General features: G+C 41.2%; 1 protein-coding gene and 1 long non-coding RNA gene across 4 annotated transcripts in view; one reads left to right on the top strand and one right to left on the bottom strand.

Moving 5' to 3' along the window:
* Positions 1-88: 88 nt before the first annotated feature.
* Positions 89-2,638, top strand: LOC107319694 (uncharacterized). The gene is made up of 2 exons (XR_001557890.3): positions 89-173; positions 2,458-2,638. It is a non-coding gene; the product is annotated as an uncharacterized LOC107319694 (long non-coding RNA).
* Positions 2,639-4,518: 1,880 nt separating this feature from the next.
* Positions 4,519-20,032, bottom strand: part of FAM120A (family with sequence similarity 120 member A) — a 46,165-nt gene continuing 30,651 nt past the window's right edge. For 2 of the 3 annotated variants that reach the window (XM_015874768.3, XM_015874770.3), the window contains exons 12-18: positions 19,542-19,656; positions 16,100-16,309; positions 14,859-15,042; positions 13,822-13,956; positions 12,174-12,315; positions 8,952-9,048; positions 4,519-6,528 (exon numbers count right to left, since the gene is read on the bottom strand). In XM_015874768.3, coding sequence (XP_015730254.1) covers positions 6,217-6,528; positions 8,952-9,048; positions 12,174-12,315; positions 13,822-13,956; positions 14,859-15,042; positions 16,100-16,309; positions 19,542-19,656 — 1,195 coding nt within the window. In that variant the 3' untranslated portion in view covers positions 4,519-6,216. The remainder of the gene's footprint in view (positions 6,529-8,951; positions 9,049-12,173; positions 12,316-13,821; positions 13,957-14,858; positions 15,043-16,099; positions 16,310-19,541; positions 19,657-20,032) is intronic. The other variant, XM_015874771.3, reaches the window with a different exon arrangement.

The raw sequence follows: 20,032 nt of genomic DNA, 5'->3' as shown, positions 1-20,032 counted from the left end.
CCGAAATGTAGCCCTTTCCTTGTAATGTCCTTACGTCAGCTTGCAACATTGCAATATTTCCTCTGCTGGGGCTGGGGCTGGGGCGGGCGGCGGCGGAGGGGGAGGCGAAGCGAAACGAGGCGGCAGCTCAGAGCTCGGCGCCGGGGGCAGAGCGCGGCCGGGAGGGAACCGCGGTGAGTCGGGCTGAGCGCTGCGGGGCTCCGCGCTCCGGTTTGGGGGGGGGATGGAGGGGATGGAGGGGATGGAGGGGAAGGGGAGCGGGGACTCGGTAAAGAAAGTGGCCTGGGTGAGGCGGGGCGGGGCGGGGAGCGCTGCGGGACGGGGCACGGAACGAAGGGAGCGCTGAGTGTGTCGCTGCTCCGAGTGTGTGTGCCCCGACAGTGCGAGTCCTGAGAGGCAGGAGAACCTCCAAGAGACTGAAGGCACCGCTATGTGCTGAGAGCGGGGAGAGAGAGCAGGAGGTGGAGGGGCCTCGGAACACAACGTGGTGGTTACTATTAAAAATGGACAGAAAGAAAGAAAGAAAGAAAGAAGTAAAACAATTTGTTTGTTGGAATTATATTATAGGCTTGGCACCACCTCCGTTCGTGCCAACTCTGGGCTGCTTCCCCAGAGCTGCAGGTAAAAACCCTGCACCTACACAGAGCCACAGGCTGCAGGGTACATGCTAAAGGCCACCTGCACCACTGCTCCTGTGAGCTGCAAAAACCCAACACCACGGTGCTCTTGGATGAGTGAGCCGCAGGGGTGAAGGCAAAAGGGGAATCTTTGAGTTTGAGCTGAGATTGAGAACACACAACTTCTCCCCCTCCCACTGCACAGAGTCCGAAGAGCCCTCTGGGTGGCTTTGGAAGGCACGATGCAGGGCATTCTGCTGGGACACACACCCTGAGCATCTTCAACAGCTGCTGACTCGAGTCCCTTCGAAGTATGAGAACATCATGTAAAGCAGTCACAGAGTGTCCCAGCTGATGTGCAAGTGCCAGTTACGACAGATCTGGTGTCTCGAATCCATCTCATTTTTGAAGAGAGGACAGTATCAGTCCTAGAGCAAAAAGAGAAAAACAGGCATTTCTTGGTGGTTTTTTAGCAGTCTGCCAAATCAGAAATCATCCTGTAGGGGACAAAGGAAATTCAAGGGCCCAAATATCTTTGGGTTTTGCAGTGTCAAGAGACAAAGCAGAGATACTGCTCGCCTTGCCCCTTGGATTGATGTGGCACACGGAGCTGTGTGAACTAGTGCTGGGAATGGCATTCCTGGGCCCAACATGAATGTTTATGAGTGAAACTGAATTTCTGGCATAGCTCAAGGTGTGGTAACATGGGACTGAGATTATAGGCCTACATCATGACTCAGTTGTTTTGAACGACATCTTGAGATGCACTAAGTGTCTGTTATCCTCAGTGCTGAGTGGCAAAAGTCTACACCTGTGAAGAAACCAGACCCCATTTCAGCCTGAATTGAACTACTGAGATTTTAATTGCTCAGTGTTTCCACTAGAAAAGTATTAGAACAAGTCTAGGGTGTAACTTGGGCTCACATTGTAACAGGAGAGGTTCAGGTTGGATATTAGGAAAAAGGCTGAAAGAGTGGCTGGGCGCTGGAATGGGCTGCGTCAACTGGAGGTGCTCAAGAAACATGGAGACATGGCACTGAGGGACATGGTTAGTGGGCAGTACTGGTGGTAGGAGAGTGGTTGGACTGGATGATTGTAGAGGTCTTTTCCAACCGTAACAATACTATGAGTCTATGATAATGCCGGATGAGGAGATGAGGCCCAGACAAGCACTGCGTGAGCTGTGAGCACCTTCATAGACCTCTCCTCACTTTGCAGGAGAGGTTTAAAAGCACTCACTGATTTTCACAGTCACACAGTGGTTGTCTGGGCTACCATTTCTTGAGCTTTCCAGATGTTCTTCTTATCATTTTGAAGCATTATTCCTATATATTTCCTCTACAGCAAGTGGTACATAAGCTGATTTCTACTTACCGTGCTCTATAGCTATAGACACCTTGTCCCCAGTGTTATTTCCACACTAGTGCAGAGAAGTAAATCAAGTTACCTTTTTTTCTCTTCAACCATATCTGCTCTTTAAGAAAATGTTTATGAAGAAGTTGTCCATGAAACCAACCTTGAAACAACAGGGATCACTGGGCTTCAGCAAGAGAGGAGCTTGTGGTGACTGCATATGTCTCCTCCAGAGTTCCCCATCTGACACCAGATGTTACAGTGTTGACTGGTTAGATCTCACAGAACATTGTACTGTGCTATCTTGGTTTCTGAACCAAAGTAAGGTAAATTGTAAAAGGAGGCTGGGTTGAAAGGGTCTTTAATATGGCAAATCAGCTGAAAGATTTAGTTAAAGAATGGACTTTATAACAGTTAACACAGGTTGCATTTGTCAGTCCATACCTGTAATTTCCTGCTTGAACGCTCTTCTTTTGCTTCATTTCAGCACACAATCTCACGTTACACGGAACTTTGACACAAGGAAGCAACTTTACTGGACATCAGCATCGTTCTGACGACAACACTCTGTCTTCACTATGGGTCACCAGATTCTGGCAGGGTACACGAAACCTGAATGCTGACCATCCTACCAGAGCTCAATAAAAATTCACCTGTTTCTCTCCTAAGATTTTACAGTCTCAGATGCATTTCTTGGAGGATAAAACTCCAACAGGTTGAGAGGTTCCTCACAGTCCGTCCTCTCTTGCCTTGTTTCCCAGTACTGCAGGAGGGTACTTCAACACAGAGTAAGTGAAAACAGGGCGAAGGAGCACAACACGCCTGCTTGGGCTGAGCTCATGGAGCCTCGCAGAGAGGCCTCGTGGCTCAGCTCCGCTTTGTCTCATGCTGTGGGAGCAGGCTGTGTTACCAGCACAGAGGCTGCGGCCCTCATTTGCTGCATATGGGTTACGTACACAAAGGCTCCAGCATTTGGGAAGTGTTTCAGTAGAGGCCTAGTTGTGCTCGGCAGCCCTCTGCAGGCAAATGGGGCTGCGGGAGCTCCGGCACTCCTTGGCACTCAGACAGCTTGGTTTTCTCTCCTTCCTGTGCCTCCAGTTGCTTCCTAAGCCTGACCCAAAGGATTAAATGCCTCCTCTATAAGGACAGGTTGAGAGCTGGGGCTGCTTAGCATGGATGGAAGGCCCCATAGAGACCTGAGAGCGGCCTGTCAGTATCTAAGCGAGCTGTAGGAAAGAAGGGAACACTCTTTAGTGGGGTCTGTGTAATAGAACAAAGGGGATGTGGTTTTGAACTAAAAGAGGGCAGATTTAGATTGGATGTAAGGAAGATTATTACACTAAGAGCAGTGAGGCATTGGCACAGGTTGTGAAGGTCATGTCCCAGGAGACACCTGGTGCTGGATTTGATACCCACGTTCTCAGTCAGGCACCTCAACAGGCCACAAAGCAAGGAAGTGATCCAGGCGATGTGCATGACTGTAACACAAGACTTTCACCATCGCTTCAGGAAGAAGCCGATGTGCTTTTTCACATTCAAGGCAATGATGTGGCTCACTTTGGGGTACCTCCACATCCTAACTTTTGCCCTGCTCGTGTGGATAGCTTATCACACTCTGGCTGCACGTGTAGAAGTCTGGTGGCTTAGTTTACATGATGGAAATGAAGTGACTGTATTTCCAGCACATGGCACACAGGTGACATCCATTTCCCATGCACTTTACAGCAGCCAAGATTGGTTTTTATGGATGTCACTTACTGCACGGCAGTGCCTGGTTTGTGCTGTAGCAGCGGAACACATCCTCTCTGCTACTACAAAAGGAGGTAGATGATGCTTTGGAACTTCACTGGAACATGAGCTTGGCTACACCTTCAGAACAGGGAAGCGAAGAATAACACCACACAGAACACTATGTAGGTAGGAAGGGATGCGAGCCCAAGAATTTAGGCAACAGGATCCCCAGCATGGAGGCTGCTACACCAGGAAAACTGCTCCCCCTCCAGCTCACTTTGCTTCTGGAGGGAAGAGATGAAGAACGATGGCTGTAATTTGCACAGAACACAGCTGCACTGCTATAAACTGCATCCACACGAAGCGCAGAGCTGCTAATACCGCTCATGTAGACACAATACGAGATCAAAAACGCTCGGGGCAAGGCTGTTTTTAACAACGTGTGTCAGGCACTTGAGTAAACAGATGAACATTTAGATAGAGACAGCAGACAATAAGGGCGGGCCTAGGCAGAAAAGCTATTCTGATATCAACCAAGTATAAATGAATAACTACTCATGTTATGTCAGTGAGATCCATTATGTAGGGAAAGCTCCTGCATAACAGCACCATTTGCTCTCGGTTACAAGCGCTGATCATCTTGTATCTCACATGCAATACCGAGGCACCACTGCAGACATCTGGGGGTCTCCGTCTGTGGCTCTCAGAAGGCCAGCATGGCTGTTGTGTGTTAACTCGGCTTTATTTGGGCGTAGGAAAACCTTTATTTACAGCACGTACTTGACAAAAAAATATTAGACAAAAAAGGCATACAGTATTTTATACTAAAAGAATAAAGATTTTTATTAAGCACTGTAAGTTGCATTCAATAGCCTTCAAATACACCACACCACAATCCATCTACAACCAATCAAACCCAACAGTAGTTCATTCTTGCACAATCCATGAGTTGGGGCAGAACTCCCTTCAACTTACATTAAGATACCTACTTAGCTCTTGCGGGCAGGGAATGGGGAATTACACCTCATTTCTGATCACTAATGTGTGATGAAGAGCATCAGGAGAATTATATGAAAACGAATATAAAGAAATGATTCTGATTTTGAAGTACATTAAGTTTGGAAACACTAACAAAAACATCAAAATGATACAGGTATATTTGCTTATACTAAATTCTTGATGGGAAAGTTCTCAAGAACAAGCCATTTGTTTCCTGCTACAGAAGGGGGGTAACTTGTTTGTTTTTTGTGTGTGTGTGTGTGAAGATTAAAGCTTTTTTTTTTTTGTATTTTTTTTGTATATTTTTATGTGTTTTTTTTTTTTGTTTTTGTATTTCACAGGATTTCATATCTGCTAATATGAAGGCATAAAACAGCAACAGAGAACAATAATGCATACAGCAATGAGTACACCAGGGTAACGTTGATATTCAAAACGGCTAGATAAATTTTTTTGTTGTTTTTTTTTTTTAAAAGGTTTTAGAATAAATGCAACAGAGGTCAATAATCACAAAATTTTAAGGTTAGAGCAAGATCAGTCAATGACTAAACATAGTTAACATCTTTTATAGGACTATTACTGATTATTAGCTTTTCGTTTTGCGAATGGGCACAGTACTTGTAAGAATGGAAGAAAGAGGACAATAACATGCATAATATTAACTACACACTTTAAAAATCATGAACCATGCAGAAGTTTAGCTCAAATAGTAGTACTAATGGTCTACGTCTGATTCAAAACCACATAGTTCATTGATCACGGATGCATGGTATTAGTCACAAAAAGTTTCAGAACACATTGTGTTTATTTTGAAAGGTCATTTGCATCTTCTATGATTTCAAGTTTATCTCCATTTAAACTCGCTTGTAAAGTATGTTATGATGTATATTTAAAAATCAGCAGAACTGCAATATTACTCTATAATTTTTCGTTTCGATAGTTTGCACATTTTAAACACAAAAAGAACCACGTCAACGGTGATGAAATTTAAGAAAGAAAAAACTGTGGTTGTGCCTTTTTTCCCCCCATAATCATGAAATCAAAGCCTTAAAGAAAGCTTTATTGTGACACAGTAATGCAAAATCAAATATAATGGCATACATATGGTGCCAAGTACTAAAAATTATATTTTAAGCTATATATACTTAAAGACTGCCAAAATTTGTTTTCTTTATATTTCAAAAAACAAAACTACAAGCTTTTTTTTTTTTTTTTTTATTCTTTGTCATAACCAGTTTAAACTTTATGTATACTTCATTTTAAGTGCGGGAGTCAAATGCTCTTCATTCTCTTCCTTATTTTTGTTTTGTTTTATTGTAGCATTTTGACTACAACTGGTTAAAACTAAAAATGTGTTGTTTAAATCTCTGACATCAAAGAGGGATCCGAATTTCCAAAGTCCTCATTTTTCTCTTACGGAAAGGAAAAAATGTACGTAACTGTAGGCTCTCTTTCTTTCCAGATATTCCTAATCCTGACCCTTCCCAACATCCTTCACCCTCTATAAAAAATAAGTTTACTCTTCTTTTTTTAAGACAGTGGCCTCAAGAGCATCATCTTTATGGCAAACACTGTCTGCATTTAGTGCATTTAAGTGAGGATTTGTATTGCACATTTTAGAGTCATTACTCAAGGCACTTTCAGACTGATTGGAAGCCCTGATGTCTCCTGTATTCCCATTTATCTGGGAAGCTGGTTTTTCCTCATTCGCAACTCCATTTTCAGCCAGGGATCCATCTGAAGACACAATTGAGGATTTGGATTCCTCTGATTTTGACTTAAGTTCTTTGGCTACTTCTTCTGCTGAAGCAGCATAAGGAGGTTTGCCCTATTTTTTAAGAAAAGAAGAAAATTACTGAAGAACCACGGCTATATATTTACAATCTGTTACAAGGCACTACTAAAACAAGCAGCATGCAGAAGTATCACAAGTGAGCACCGAACACGATGTACTGTTGAAACAAGTAGTGGCACACAAAAGGAACAGCACAGCACAGATGTTAAAGCAGTCTCAGTGCCTGAGTGCTGTCTGGCCAGGCCTTTTGGTGGTCCTGTGGTAAAATGCATTAACTACTTTGACACTTCCCTTATTTCACAGCGTAACAGCTACCAAAGTGCATGGGAATACCAACACTGAGAATCAACAGAGCTCAACTCTGATTACGTGTTATTCAAATACAAACCACAACCTATTTCAGAAGGTACCTCATATACCCTAATATTTCCCATACTAGTCTATGTGCTCCTGAGGGTAGAAAAGCAATTTCATACAAAAAGTATAAAGCAGAACCTTACACGACTGCTTGTCGCAACAGAAACTGGACTTATGCAACATAAGAATGTATATTTAGTTTTTAAGCACCTGTAATAATGAATCTTAGCCTTCCAGAACCATAACAGGCTTTAAACAACAACACAAGTAGGCTGGGTTGCTAAGAAGCAACGTACTTATCTGTTACGCTGTTAGCAAAGTAAATATTAAGAAATGACTAAGGTATGGGCATCTTATACAACTCATTAGCACACAGCTTCATGGTTTAATAATCTTAAATACCTAAATTAGTACGGTTAGTACTCTCCTGAACCACCTCACCATTATGAAGGTAAAATACAGATCAAGACAGAAAAGACCTTATCTTGTGAAGATACAGGCACATCTTACATTTTATAAATAGAACTTGCTTATTTCAGTTGCATTTTCCAACCTTTATTCATGTCACCCCACAATTAATGACAATAAAGCCACCGGATTCTCCAGGGAGGATCTTGTTGCAAACGTGCACGTCTAAATCTGGCCCTATAAAAACTTTCCTTAACTGCTCAGGTTTGTAGGACAGGGAAGTATACTGCTGCCAGTTAATCTTTACTAGGTAACAAAATCTACTTGTTATGCATTAAGCTCCCCAAGTTGTCCTGTTAAAATGAACATACCCTACAGTTACAGAGTGTGACACAGTGAAATCTGATGAGCTTGGGACTAGTTTAGTAGAAAACGTCACCGTTTGTCCTTCCTCTCTATATCACAGGCACAATTTTAGATTAAACTACATGTAATTAAGAGTATTTACCATCCAAATTACACACCAGTAACAAAAATGTGACTGGTTCAATTTGCTGTCTGTTAAGACTGTCTACCATCTTATCTTCAGGTACTTTCTGCACTACATTTACACACGTGAGCCTGCAGGAAGCCTGACATACTTGGGAGCTCCTTCTCTGAGTTTAAGTACTTGGAAACACAATGCTTTAATTAATGTAGTAGTTTCTATTCAAAGTACACAAGATCTAGAGCTTTAAATACATTGGGACATCTGTACACAATACATAATCTGAACAGACTGGAATTTAGCAAGGAAGAAAATTTTTTCAAAATGTTTCAATTTTTACACCTACAATAGAGTAAGTTTTGCTTGAAGTTAACAGGGTTTGTTATCTGCTGGAGAACATTTCTGCCTCTATCTGCAAGTACTTCCCTACACTTAACACAATCACATCTAAACGACAAATTGAAGAACCTCATGTATATTTACTGTGAAAGTTCTCTGCCTGTTTACTACCCACTCGTCCGTTACCCTGGGATCAATAACACTCAAAACTGCATAGCAGCAAGTACAATGAAAAAAGGAGGAAAACACAACTCTGAAGCAATTGGCATTTAATATGAAACATCAGTTTGCTTCAGCTATATTGAAAGGATCCATGGAACAGACCATAATTACGATCCACAGACTCTTCTTGTATTGTCACCGAACATAAAACTGCGTTCAAGCAACAAAGGTGGCTGGGTTTGTTCCTAGAAGCTTAGAGCTACTTTTTAGATTGGAGACACGGAGCAGCAAAAATCTTCCTTCTCCTATTATTTGTTATTGACTTTGACTGTGACTCCAGAAAAAAAATACTGAGACAGACTGGGGGTGGGAACAGGAACAGCTAATTTGCTTCAGCTTTCTAGTTCTCCTGTTCTTCTAAACTATGTTCTATTCCCACAGCTGGTTAGAACCAAGAAGGCACAGCCTTTATATCAAAATATATTTTCCACTTCTGCTTTTATAACCAAGGAGTGCTAGTGACTGAGATACAAAACCAGCCTGCCATCCACTCTGGTTGTGCAGCTTATAGCTTCAAATCGTGGGCAAGATCATTGCAATAAAAACCTTTACATTTTGAAGCTGTGCTTGTCACTTTTAGCTGGCCTGGAAATCCATACTATACTACCCTGTAAACAAGTGTCAGGCACAAGGCTTTATTTACCTGAATTGCTCCCTGGCTTTTATAGCCTCTCCCATAGTACCTTCCGCCTCTTCCAAAAGTTCTTATCACTGGAGTGGAAATAACTCCTCTAGGACGCCTGTGAGCATTGAGAAAAAGGAAATAAAAATAAACAAGTAATTTATATACAAGTACTTTCAATTTCATTTCACTTCCAGAACATTTTTTTCCAGTATTGCTGTCCAGTGTCTAACACTTTCATTTCTCTAACTAACCAGCACGACACAAGAGCCAACACAAGAATTAGTATTTTACTACCCGTAAGCGCTAGAAGGTGATGATTCCTGTGTTTCACTTTCTTGAGAAACAAGAACTAAATCCTTTCAAGCTTTGCAGAAACATTTTCCAAGTGTCAAATTATCCTCGTAGTACTTTAAAAACAGAGTTCAAAATTCTTCTATGTTAAAAAAAGAGGCAAGAATTTTGAACCACTTATAAAGAATGTGCCTCCCATTCAGTAACATTCCCCACACATAAATATGCTCAGACCTGAAGCAACTTTGTATTATGCCTTTCTTTCATCCAATTTCTCCCAAGAAGATGAGAGGGAAAAAAAACCCACAAAGCTTCGTAGCCAACATGTAGCAATAGATAGCCAAGACTGCTCTACTTGTTCTCCAGTGCAATGCCCAGTACCAGGAGGTCACAGCATGAAGACTGACTCCTCCGAAGCCAGCACAGAGTAGCCAGATGCTGCTGGGTGTTTCCAAATACCTAATATTTCCTCATACTTAACTGTTCATGTATTTATTGTTTCATTTCCATAGGCCTGTGAACTGTACAGAAAACAGCCTAAAAAGAAGCTGAGGTGTTTGCTCAGTTCTCCTGCTTCCTGCTGCACAACAGTAACCCGGTTACACTGAACTGATGCAGCAGAGAAACACTGATCTGTGCCCTTCAAGTCTTTCCACTCTGCCAGTTCTCCACACTGAGTAATATGAAATTAAATAGTGAGTATTCAAAGGCAAAGCAAAAGACTAAGAGAACTTTGTTTTTACTACTCTTACTACACTCTTCTCAAAGATTTTAACAAGAATTACCTATCCCTTTTACTTTTTATGTGGTGAAAGTATACCCTTCAGAGGGCTGAATAACAGATATTTCCAACTCAGATTCACAGCACACTAGGTATACTGATGGATCAAAGGTAATAAAAAGCAGCTGGTATAACCTTAAGAAGAACATTCAAGTTTAGTGTTGCAGAGACATCAGACAATGCTGTAAACAAGCCTGACATGATACCCTCTGCTGCAACAGATAAAAAAATGAAATAGAAGCGTGAAGAGCTACAAGATAAATTGCAGTCAATGAAGTGCACACCTTCCTAGGAAAGTGCTGGTTAGCAGGAAATCTACAGAGAACCCAGGCTTCATGATACAGGGCCTTAGATGGAACAACAGCAATAACACTTTCCTACTATGAAACAATAAACAGTAAGGGACGCCCATGGTAACTTCTCATCTTTGAATAATTCTAGTAACACTAAACTTAAGAAGTTTAATGCCAATTATGAGACATTAGGAGACAGGAAGATCTAGCACTGACAGTTCCCTTGTCTTTCTAAGGTGACAGCTTGACTCCAAGCCTAACAGGCCCAAGATAGTGCTTCTGACAGAAAGAAAAGGACAAATATTTTATGTCCCAACTCAAAAACTACTACTGGGGAATAGCATTTCTTCTGCCATAAATGCATTTTATGGATCAGAAAGGAGCAGAAACACCCTTTCAGTATTCCAACTGATACCCAGCCGGGGAGGGGCCTTAACTTGGGACTTCCCAGTGCTAAGTCTCCGGCTACTGATGTTTTCCACAAATTCACGTATTTACTTCTTCAGAAAATGGAGGAGCTGCTATTTTATGAAGTCAAGGGTAGGAACAAATGTAAGACAGCTCTGAGCCTCAAGATGTCTCCAGATAATCACTCAGTGTGCCTCAGTCTGTCGGCAGTCCTGACTGTGGCAATACAAATGACCTGGATGTTTTTCACCAACAGGTCCACAGCCAGTGAATTTCATTGAAAAGTAAATATGCAGTGGAGCCGTGTGCCTCAGCACATCCCTGAGCTCATTCTGTTCGTCTCCCATTGCTGCTGTGGAAGAGCAGGGGTGTCCTACAGGTTCTGCTAACCTGCACAACTACTTACCTTAGGATACCTGCCTGAAGTGTCTGAAACAACACTAGATGTACATGCACCCCACTTCAATGTCAGCTCTGTTTCTACACCTATGCTGTTTTCTGCTGCTGAACTTTTCTTCCTTGTTTCTGCTGTTGTTACTATTCCTGTCCCCATGCCAGTAGCTCTCTTCTCTCCCTGGTCCCACATTCCCAGTGCTTCAGGTCTGACCATTTTCTCACCCAGTCCAACAAAACCAGTGTTCCAACAGCTCATACTGACTTTAGCACCATGCTTTTGATAATGTACATTTGACTTAATTTACGTATAGAGAGTAATCTATGCAGTTCAAAACTTTATTCTTCCAGATGCTTCTTAGCTCAAGACGGCATAAATATTCCTACTTTCCTCCATTACTTTAATACAGTTGAACAGTGACATAATACACAAACTACGTAACTTCATCACTGTCTACTGTAATGGATGCAATCTTAAATACAGATGATAGTTCTGTAATGCACAGAACAATAAACCCATGGAAAAAAAATACAATCTTAAAGTAAAAGGTTACATATATTACACAAATTCTTTTCAGAAATGCCGTGCACCTGAAATATCAGCTGTTGTGAAATGGAATGAAAGAGCTGAAGAAAATATTCTCTCAAGCACATCTCCCATCATGACTGCAGCAGAGAACTATTAAACAGAGAAACATCCGTGTTTTCTGCTTCACGGAAGAATTACATAATTAAGTTATTAAAAAATTTATCACACTTCGTTATAAGCATTCTACCATGACAAAGAAAATAATTGAATGCTGTGATAGTTTTGATCAGGTACAGCGTATTTATTGATTTCATGTAAGGAAAAACCCTTGAGCCATTTCCCCCTGAGAAACAAGTCAGTGCATCCCTCAGAGTACCATTTCTTTCTGTGTGTGTAAAAATGCTTATGCTCATCTGAATAACTGACTAAAAACATCTTAAAATGAGTGTAATTGCTTTTCTTGAACACTCAGTGGGCATAATTGACCCAACGTATCTTCAAATGTATTGCATGAAAGAAAAGTACGTAGCACAGACTGCACTTACCCTCTCGCTGGTCCTCCCACAGAAACGACCTGCAGAGGAAACGGCCCTCTACCCCCTCGTCCACGTCTGCTTCCAGCCCAATGGCCGACTACAGTGCCGGCAATTTCAAGTTTCCCTCCCTGAGAAGGAATAGGTTGGACTCCTGCACATAAAAGCAAAACCAAAACTTGATCTTCACAATCGCAACAATGAAGTTACTTGAGCAGAAAGCTTGCTGGACCCAATTTTATTACTTGTAGTTTCCTCTTTTTGGTACAGGTAAGCTATTTTTCACACTACGACCTATCAGAACTGTTGCAACTCCATGAGCCCTCCTCCCACAGCCTTTTAGAGAAACATACATAGATTCTGAAAAGTAATTGAGTACTTCAGTTTCAGGAACTAAAAACGCACTTTAGATAAGCATTAAGAAACTGAAGTGAAATGTAAGACACCTGAAGTTTCTTTTCCTGCACTCCCCATGAAGTAGTTTTTGAAAGCTTAAAATCTCTCTTTTAGTGGACACCCGCTACCAGCCTAAGACACAAATATCAGCCTAAGATACCTCTACAAAGATGTTACTAGGCAGAATTATCTGCACTATTGCCACGTTGGTACAAAAACACAGCAAATAACTGATCTCAGTCTAAACGTAGGTTTATTCTTCCCCTCCAAAGAAACAAGCTAAAATTACTACTGCCCCAAATTTGAATCTAGCTATTATTCACGCTGCTCATCTTTATACCTGTGTTTTGCACTTTAAAGTCAAAGCCAGGGCAAAACATATATTCAAGAAGCTAAGTGCAGCTGGGTCAGGTGTTGCTGGTAAGACCATCAGCACCGAAAGGGTTACAAAACACATAGAATTTACACAGCTACGCTTAATCTTCAAATGTTAATCAGTGATTTAGTTCAAAAGTTCATAATATAATGATATTATGATGTACATATATGAAATATATATTAAGTTCAAAAAAGTTTCTACTTCCCTGTGTAATTCTTTCAGTTTCGTATGCATATTGTTATGTGTTACACGATGAAGCATTAAGAGCTACATCTGCTCCCAGAAAAGGCCACATTCAGAGGCCAGAAAGAACACCTGCGTGTATGGAAAAATTCCATCCTAAACGTGGGATTGGAATTTACAGATTTCCATTGTCTCGCCTAGTGTAGTAGAAAAGCAATGGACACACGAATAGATCAGCCTCAAGCCTGCGTCCAGACTGATGCTGATACCGAATGAGTTAGCAGGAACAGAAGTCAGTAACTTCTACGCTATGTTGTTCTGCAGAAAGCTCAAATCACCCCCACATTTTAGGAAATGACTGTTAATACATTCCAGCACAGCTCAGCTCACGACAGGCTGCACCCTCGTGTTTCAAAGCACAACAGACAGAAGAGCTCGTTGCGTTTGCAGATATTTATTCTGTGCCCGAAGGAGGATTTCTAGGCGCGAGAGGTTGGCACTGAGAGGGTGTGCGGGGCCGGGACAGGCCGGGCAGCAGAGCGGAGAGCGCAGCCTCACTGCAGCCTGAGGGCTGCGGAGGAGAGAGCCGAGACAGTTAGGGAGAGAGGGAGACTGGAGTCAGTAGGAAGCCTCAGACCAAACCGTGAAGTGAAGGAAGCTGTTGCCAGAAGCTCTAAGAAAAGGGTTTTGGGGTATAATTACCGCCCTGAAACTTGCTAGTCCTGTTGCTGTCATTGCCAGAGAAGGCTCCGGAGTGTCCTGCCGCTGCCACCCGGAAGGCCCGGTAAGCGCCTGTGGCTACTGTTTCCCCATAAGGGCCTCCGAAGCCATAGACTCCTGTTAGACCCAGGGTAAAGAAAGACAGGGGAAAAGCTGTGAGGGGAGCAGGCATCAGGGAAGGCCCCTAGCAGAGCCGCTGCCACCTCCTTCCTTCCTCCCAGCACCAGTGCTGTGCTCCTGCACTGGTGGTGCTTGGGCCTGGCAAAGGGCAGCACAGCGCCTCTGAGATGGCCTGGCCAAAGCCCTCCCGCTGGGCTCTGCCACCTGCAGGCCTGCACTTGGCCTTGGAATAGCCATTCCAGCCTCTACAGTGTAATGAGCATGAAGATGCTCACAGCTACTTTTTGGTTACAGTGGTGGCACCTCAATGTCGTCTTACTCAGAAAGCCCAGCATCAATTCACCTAAGGCCCTCTGCAACCAGAGGTGGTTTTGAGGAAGGAGATCATATGAGAAAGGGCCAGGAATGGTTTCACCAGCGCCCTCCAGTATTTACACTTGAGGGTGCCAATGGTTAAATGGCTGTGGCAAAACGGAGAGGGGTGAGGTGAGGGAAAACTGGTCTTCAAACCTGACCGACTATGACTGCACATTTACATATGAACATTTTGAAACAAAGTACAGTTCAAATAAGAGTCATCTCATATCATCCAGCGTTGACTTGTTCATCTTATTTTTGCTTTTTCATACAGTAGCTGTATAAATATTTTGATCTGGTACAGCTACTAAAAATCCTGATGGAAATATGCAGCAATACAGCACATTCCATAATGCCAGGCTATAGCTAATAAAAGTAACAACAAAATGCAGTGATTGGCACAGGACAATGTGTGCCAACCACTTCTTTTTATGCATTTTTCCTATGAAACCAAACACGCAAATCAGTTCAAGTTTGGGGAATATGAAAGACAAGATAACACTTCATGCCAATGAGTTTTACACTGCTGTCCCATCACTTACCAGCAAAGCCTCTCCCCCTGCCCTGAGGTGGTGGGACTGGCCCAAAGTGTCGAGGATACATAGAAGCTGGATAGAAAGGCATGGCAGGTGGAGGTGGGAAAGGGAGAGGATGGTTCTGCCTGGAGAAATTTAATCCTTCTAGGATGCTCTGACGCATCTTTTCAACCTTGGCTGCCTGCTCAGCCTATGAATAAAAAGAAGGTCATAAATGGATGTTAGAATTCTGATTTCAGTTCTCTAAAGCTGTGTTTATGGAACAAATTCAAAGACAAAAGCAAAAGAACATAATGGTAGATAAGTACTGCAAAGAACTTTATAAATTACAATCATCTACCTTGCATATCCCCTAACAGTTCAACAACATACCAAATGTTCACCAAAAAAAAACTCCCTGTGTATCAGTAGAGATGGAAGTCTAAATCCTGAGATAGTTTAGAAGTTGGCAACATAGAAATCTTAGAAGGAACTGACAAGCATCAGCCTATAGACTCCCAAAAGCTTAATGTAGTCCTTTAAAATTTAAAGAGAATAATCATCATAAACTTGGGCTGCAAAACCAAATTTATGCCTGGAGGCTGAGGAATCTGAGTGTGACCACAGCCTCCAACAAGATTTAATCTACAAGGAGTTTCCCTTGAGTCAGGAACAACAAATAAGCTCTTTTGTTAAAAGATTTCTTATCTTCCAAACAGTCAGCAAAAATACCATGCTTTGGACATTCAGTAAACTATTAACTTCATCTATTCCTTGCTTTTACAGTTAGATAACAGCTTCGCATGAACTATGTACATCAAAAATCGTATTCATTTTTATCTTTTGATGGCTGCAAGAATTGAGATTTTGAGCTTAAGAATCCTAAGATGACTTTACAACCTGTAAAATAAATTAGAGATTTTCTTTCATTGTAAAACCACAGCATCTTCATCCTTTGTGACAACAGCTCGGCACAAAAAGATGACTTGAATGAAGGAACACAGCAAGTTTTCAACTCAGAGTAAGCATTTTAGATCATAATTGAGTTCAAATTTCAGTTTCCAGAGACATCAGTTTACTTCTCCAAAATCTACCAAAATGCCATTTCAACCACCAACAATAGAGTTAAGATTAAATAGAGCTGACAAGTCACCACTGGCAATCTACTCTGCACTTCCCTCTTAAGGAGAGATGAAACAAGAAGTAAGTGACTGATAGGCCAAAATTCAGTGCGCTTAATAATCTGCCACACTTTTACATCTACACACCTGACCATCACAGAGGTCAATGAGCGGAACTTTCTCCCGGCTTGCTTTGATGAGCTTGGTCTGGAATAACTTTCCATCAAAATACATCCATGGACAGCAGTGCTCCCATGGAATCGGCTGTCCGCAAGCATCGTTTGCAAAGAGTGCCATATCGACACCACTCATAAATAAAGCAGACAGCTGAATTCCTCGGGGATCCAGATTCTCAATCTGTTGTGCAAAAAACAAACAAACAAACAAGTTTAGTAAGAAAATAATGAGATGCAATTCAGTTATTCCACTGGTTGCATTATTTGCAAATTGAAAACACCGATTTACAAATGTTGTCAGACTTTTCACATGTAAATGCCAGTTTGACCAGAAGAATCCATTGTGAAGTTAAAATCTGTGGATGCAAAACTGCAATGCTCTGGAAGGCTGATGTTCCCATCCGTTCACTCTCTAGGTAAGAAATAGAAATGAAAAACTAATTCCTTAACAACAAAGCACGATAAGCAATGTGAATACATCTCATTCTCAAGAAGCCAGTAGAAGTTTTACTTTAAATACACATCTTGTATTTGTGGCACATAGTGCCTACAACAATGCATATTTCAGCATTAAGATCACTGATAAACACGCAGTGCAGGGTTTTCCTAAACAGTGCTAAAGCATATTATAGCAAATAAAAGCTGTAAAACATGTAGAGGAAATCACAAGTGAACATTCTCATTTAAAAATTAATTTATTGCAAATAGTCTTGTGCTTTTGAAATCTTATTTTTTAGACAGTTCCAGGAATGAGCTCAACGTTAGCATTCAATTCTTCTGCCCACGTACCGCACTTCCTTTCCAATGTTTTTAACATTGGATTTTATAACTTGGCTTAAGATTTTGTTATTTTAGAATGCCTTTTATTGATGACGTTTTCATGATACAACTTAATTAGGAAAGATACACAAAGGTAGAATTACAGAATAAATAACTACCAGTTGTGGTAGCAAAAAGTACTTGCTTGCAGCAACTACATAGTTGAGGAATAAGAAAACAGCAACACTGACGTTTTCTAAAATACTTTTGAAAATACCAGCAACTTCTTGGGAACATTTTAAACATCTTGGTATTAAATTTTACATTACCTTCCTTATGCATAACCTTTAATGTCCAAAAGACTATCCAGATCGTTTTGCAGATACACAGCTGGGATCAAACTCAGCTGCTCTTTCTGCCTGACTTCAGTAAAAAAAAAGAGAAGCAGCTGCTTCATATGAGGACAGTAACAACACTGCATTAAATATTGCATCTTTCAGTTAACCAATGTATACTAAGAAAGTGGCTAATAATTATTCTTTATCTATGATTTAAAATCAGAATCTGGAGAGCAATTTCTATGGAACAAAAATATTGTATGGTATTTGTCGTTTTCCTAAGTCTCACCTTTCATTTTATACATGTATGGAATTTTCTACGTTCCACAGATACATACATTATCAGGGAATTCTTTTCTTACATCCAGCTGTTCTCACAGTGAGGTTTCCTCTTGTTCACACCAAATCTTTGTTGACTCTTATAGATACCTTTGCCAAAATCTCAGCCCCCAGGCATTATGTACTTATTGTGCTGTGTTTTGAAAACTGACATTAAAGTCTACCTTGCTGATGCTCTTCTGTTCTTTGATGCATCCACCCTTGCCTACACAATTGTCATTTGAGTTTCCACTGATATCCACAGTTTGAGGTATACATCTCGAGCAGCTTGAAATATACATCTCTAACCGAGACTGCGAAGGGCTCACACCTCCTACTCTGCTGAGCCCAATGTTTGTCATTCAGATGTGAACATTTCTGAATGTACAGGGTAACTCACTGCCAATTCATGCCCTAGGCAGAGGTTGGCCTCTGCTTCCATAAAGACAAAGGCATCCTTCTTATTCCATGCCTCACGCAATCTCACAACCAGAATCTCCAAGATTCATAAATGCCCAGTACGCATGCAGGGCTTCCAATGTGAATGTGTAGCAAACATCTGAATAATTCTCTTGATGGGCTGCATTTGCATCTAGCCTCTACTTAAGGAATTAGCAGCAATAAGCAATGCTCGGAAATGCTGTTCTTGAATAAGTCTATAATTCACATCACTAGCAAACTAGACTTGAGAGCTGAAGCAAATGAGCAGCCCTGTAAGACTCATCAGGTATTCAGTACAGCTGCCTCAATTTACATTTCTTCTCATCTTTGTCAGCAGAGAGAGAATGACCAAATAAGTTGTTTTCTGCTGGATTTTGATGTTGGCATTTGGTATATAGAAAGACTATTCAGTTTTCCAGTTAACTCTGCCACTAACGTTGCTAACATGAATTATCTACTTGCTGTGTGACAAGTTCAAATAGATCCTGAGGTGTTTCCTTCCCCTCACATTTTAAGTATTTCTATGGCTAAGCGTTGGGGTTCCATAAGCACAGTGATTTGGTTCATTGATTGAGAAGTCTTTGCCAGGTTGCTATAGGAATGCAAGTCAGACTCTGCTTTCAACCACAGAAAAGAAATTGTCAGTTGCTGGCTTTGAAAATGATCTTGCTGACTAAGTTGTGGGGCAAATCATTACTTAGAAAAAACTAAAAGCTGAAATCTGCATGAGCTTAATTATAGTTTCTTTTGGGAAGAACTTTGCTAGGATTGCTGCTTTTGTCCGTGCCCCTTAGTAATGTATACCTACGAATATGAATAAACCTAGGAGGTAAGTGCCACATTCTCCATCCTAATTTAACTAAAGAGAGCACTATCCAAGCACAGCTCAGAACAGAACTAGCCACTCATCTTTCCTGACTTAAATCTTAAATAAAAATACCTGCAAGACTACTTGAAATGACTTCAACAGGCTACATGACAAGGTGATCAGCATCTCCCCTCCTTCACTATGCTGATTCAAAACAAACAGGAATTATTGTGCTCCCTAAACATCCAGACAGCCCTCAGAGCTTCCAGTTAGGAAATATGCTGCCAGGGAAATAAATGTTATGTAGAAAAATGTAATTAAAACTGTTCCAATTCAGAAAAACGTTTACTTAAAATTAAGTACTAAATTATGCTGTTTTCAGAACTTAGGTTCTAACAAATTTCTGAGACAACATAAAAGCAAAGAACAAATCTTGTTTACTTTAGTTCAAAGCCTAGAAGAGGAAATTTCATTGTGAGCATGTAAAAGCTGGGAGGGGAAATACCCCAGAGTAAGGTTGTGCACCGAGTGACTGTGCTACAGTTAGAACACCACACCAACAGCCCTATTTGTATCTACTTCCTATAATACTGTTGCATTACAAAAACACAAACTCTGAAATCTCTTTAAATGTTCAAATTAATTTTTCCTACAGTTCTGCATTTAATACTTACTAGGCATGACCCACTAAATTAGCAACGTGGGCAAACTGAAGGTAAATCTCTGAAGTTGCAGCAGTTAAGAATTACCTTGAGTTCCTGAAGCTGGTCAGGTTCATAGAGCTTTGGAGACAACGCTTGGGCAAGAAAAGCATCAAGTTCCTGGCGACGAAGTATACGAACCCCTGGCCACTGTACCATGTACCTGCAGAAGAAGCCAGATGTTATTCACAAGCTTCCTTAAAATTGCAGATGACACATCAAGCAGCATTTTACTTGATCAGAGAAGTCAGTAGAATGCAACATCAAGAAGAATCTTTTTTCGTTGTCTAGACTTCAGTACTTAAAACAGACAAAATATCAAAGAGATTTAAAGTTTAAATTTAAGATCACACTGAAGACAGACTAGCTGTGAATCAGTTATGAAATTCACCACGGGGCTGTCTGCTTCCAGTGAAGTAGAGGATTCTTACTATTCAATAAGGCGAAAAAGAAACCATCTTTAGTTTTCCAAAGGCAAGACGAAATAAGGTAGAACTGGAAACAAACCCACATTAATCATACTCAAATGGCTTAAAAGT

This window comes from Coturnix japonica, chromosome 15 (assembly GCF_054131305.1).
Source record: "Coturnix japonica strain WE chromosome 15, WE-NBRP24, whole genome shotgun sequence".
Taxonomy (NCBI): Eukaryota; Metazoa; Chordata; class Aves; order Galliformes; family Phasianidae; genus Coturnix; species Coturnix japonica.
Note: the sequence above shows the minus strand (reverse complement) of the source record. Positions and strands in the feature narration are given on the sequence as shown.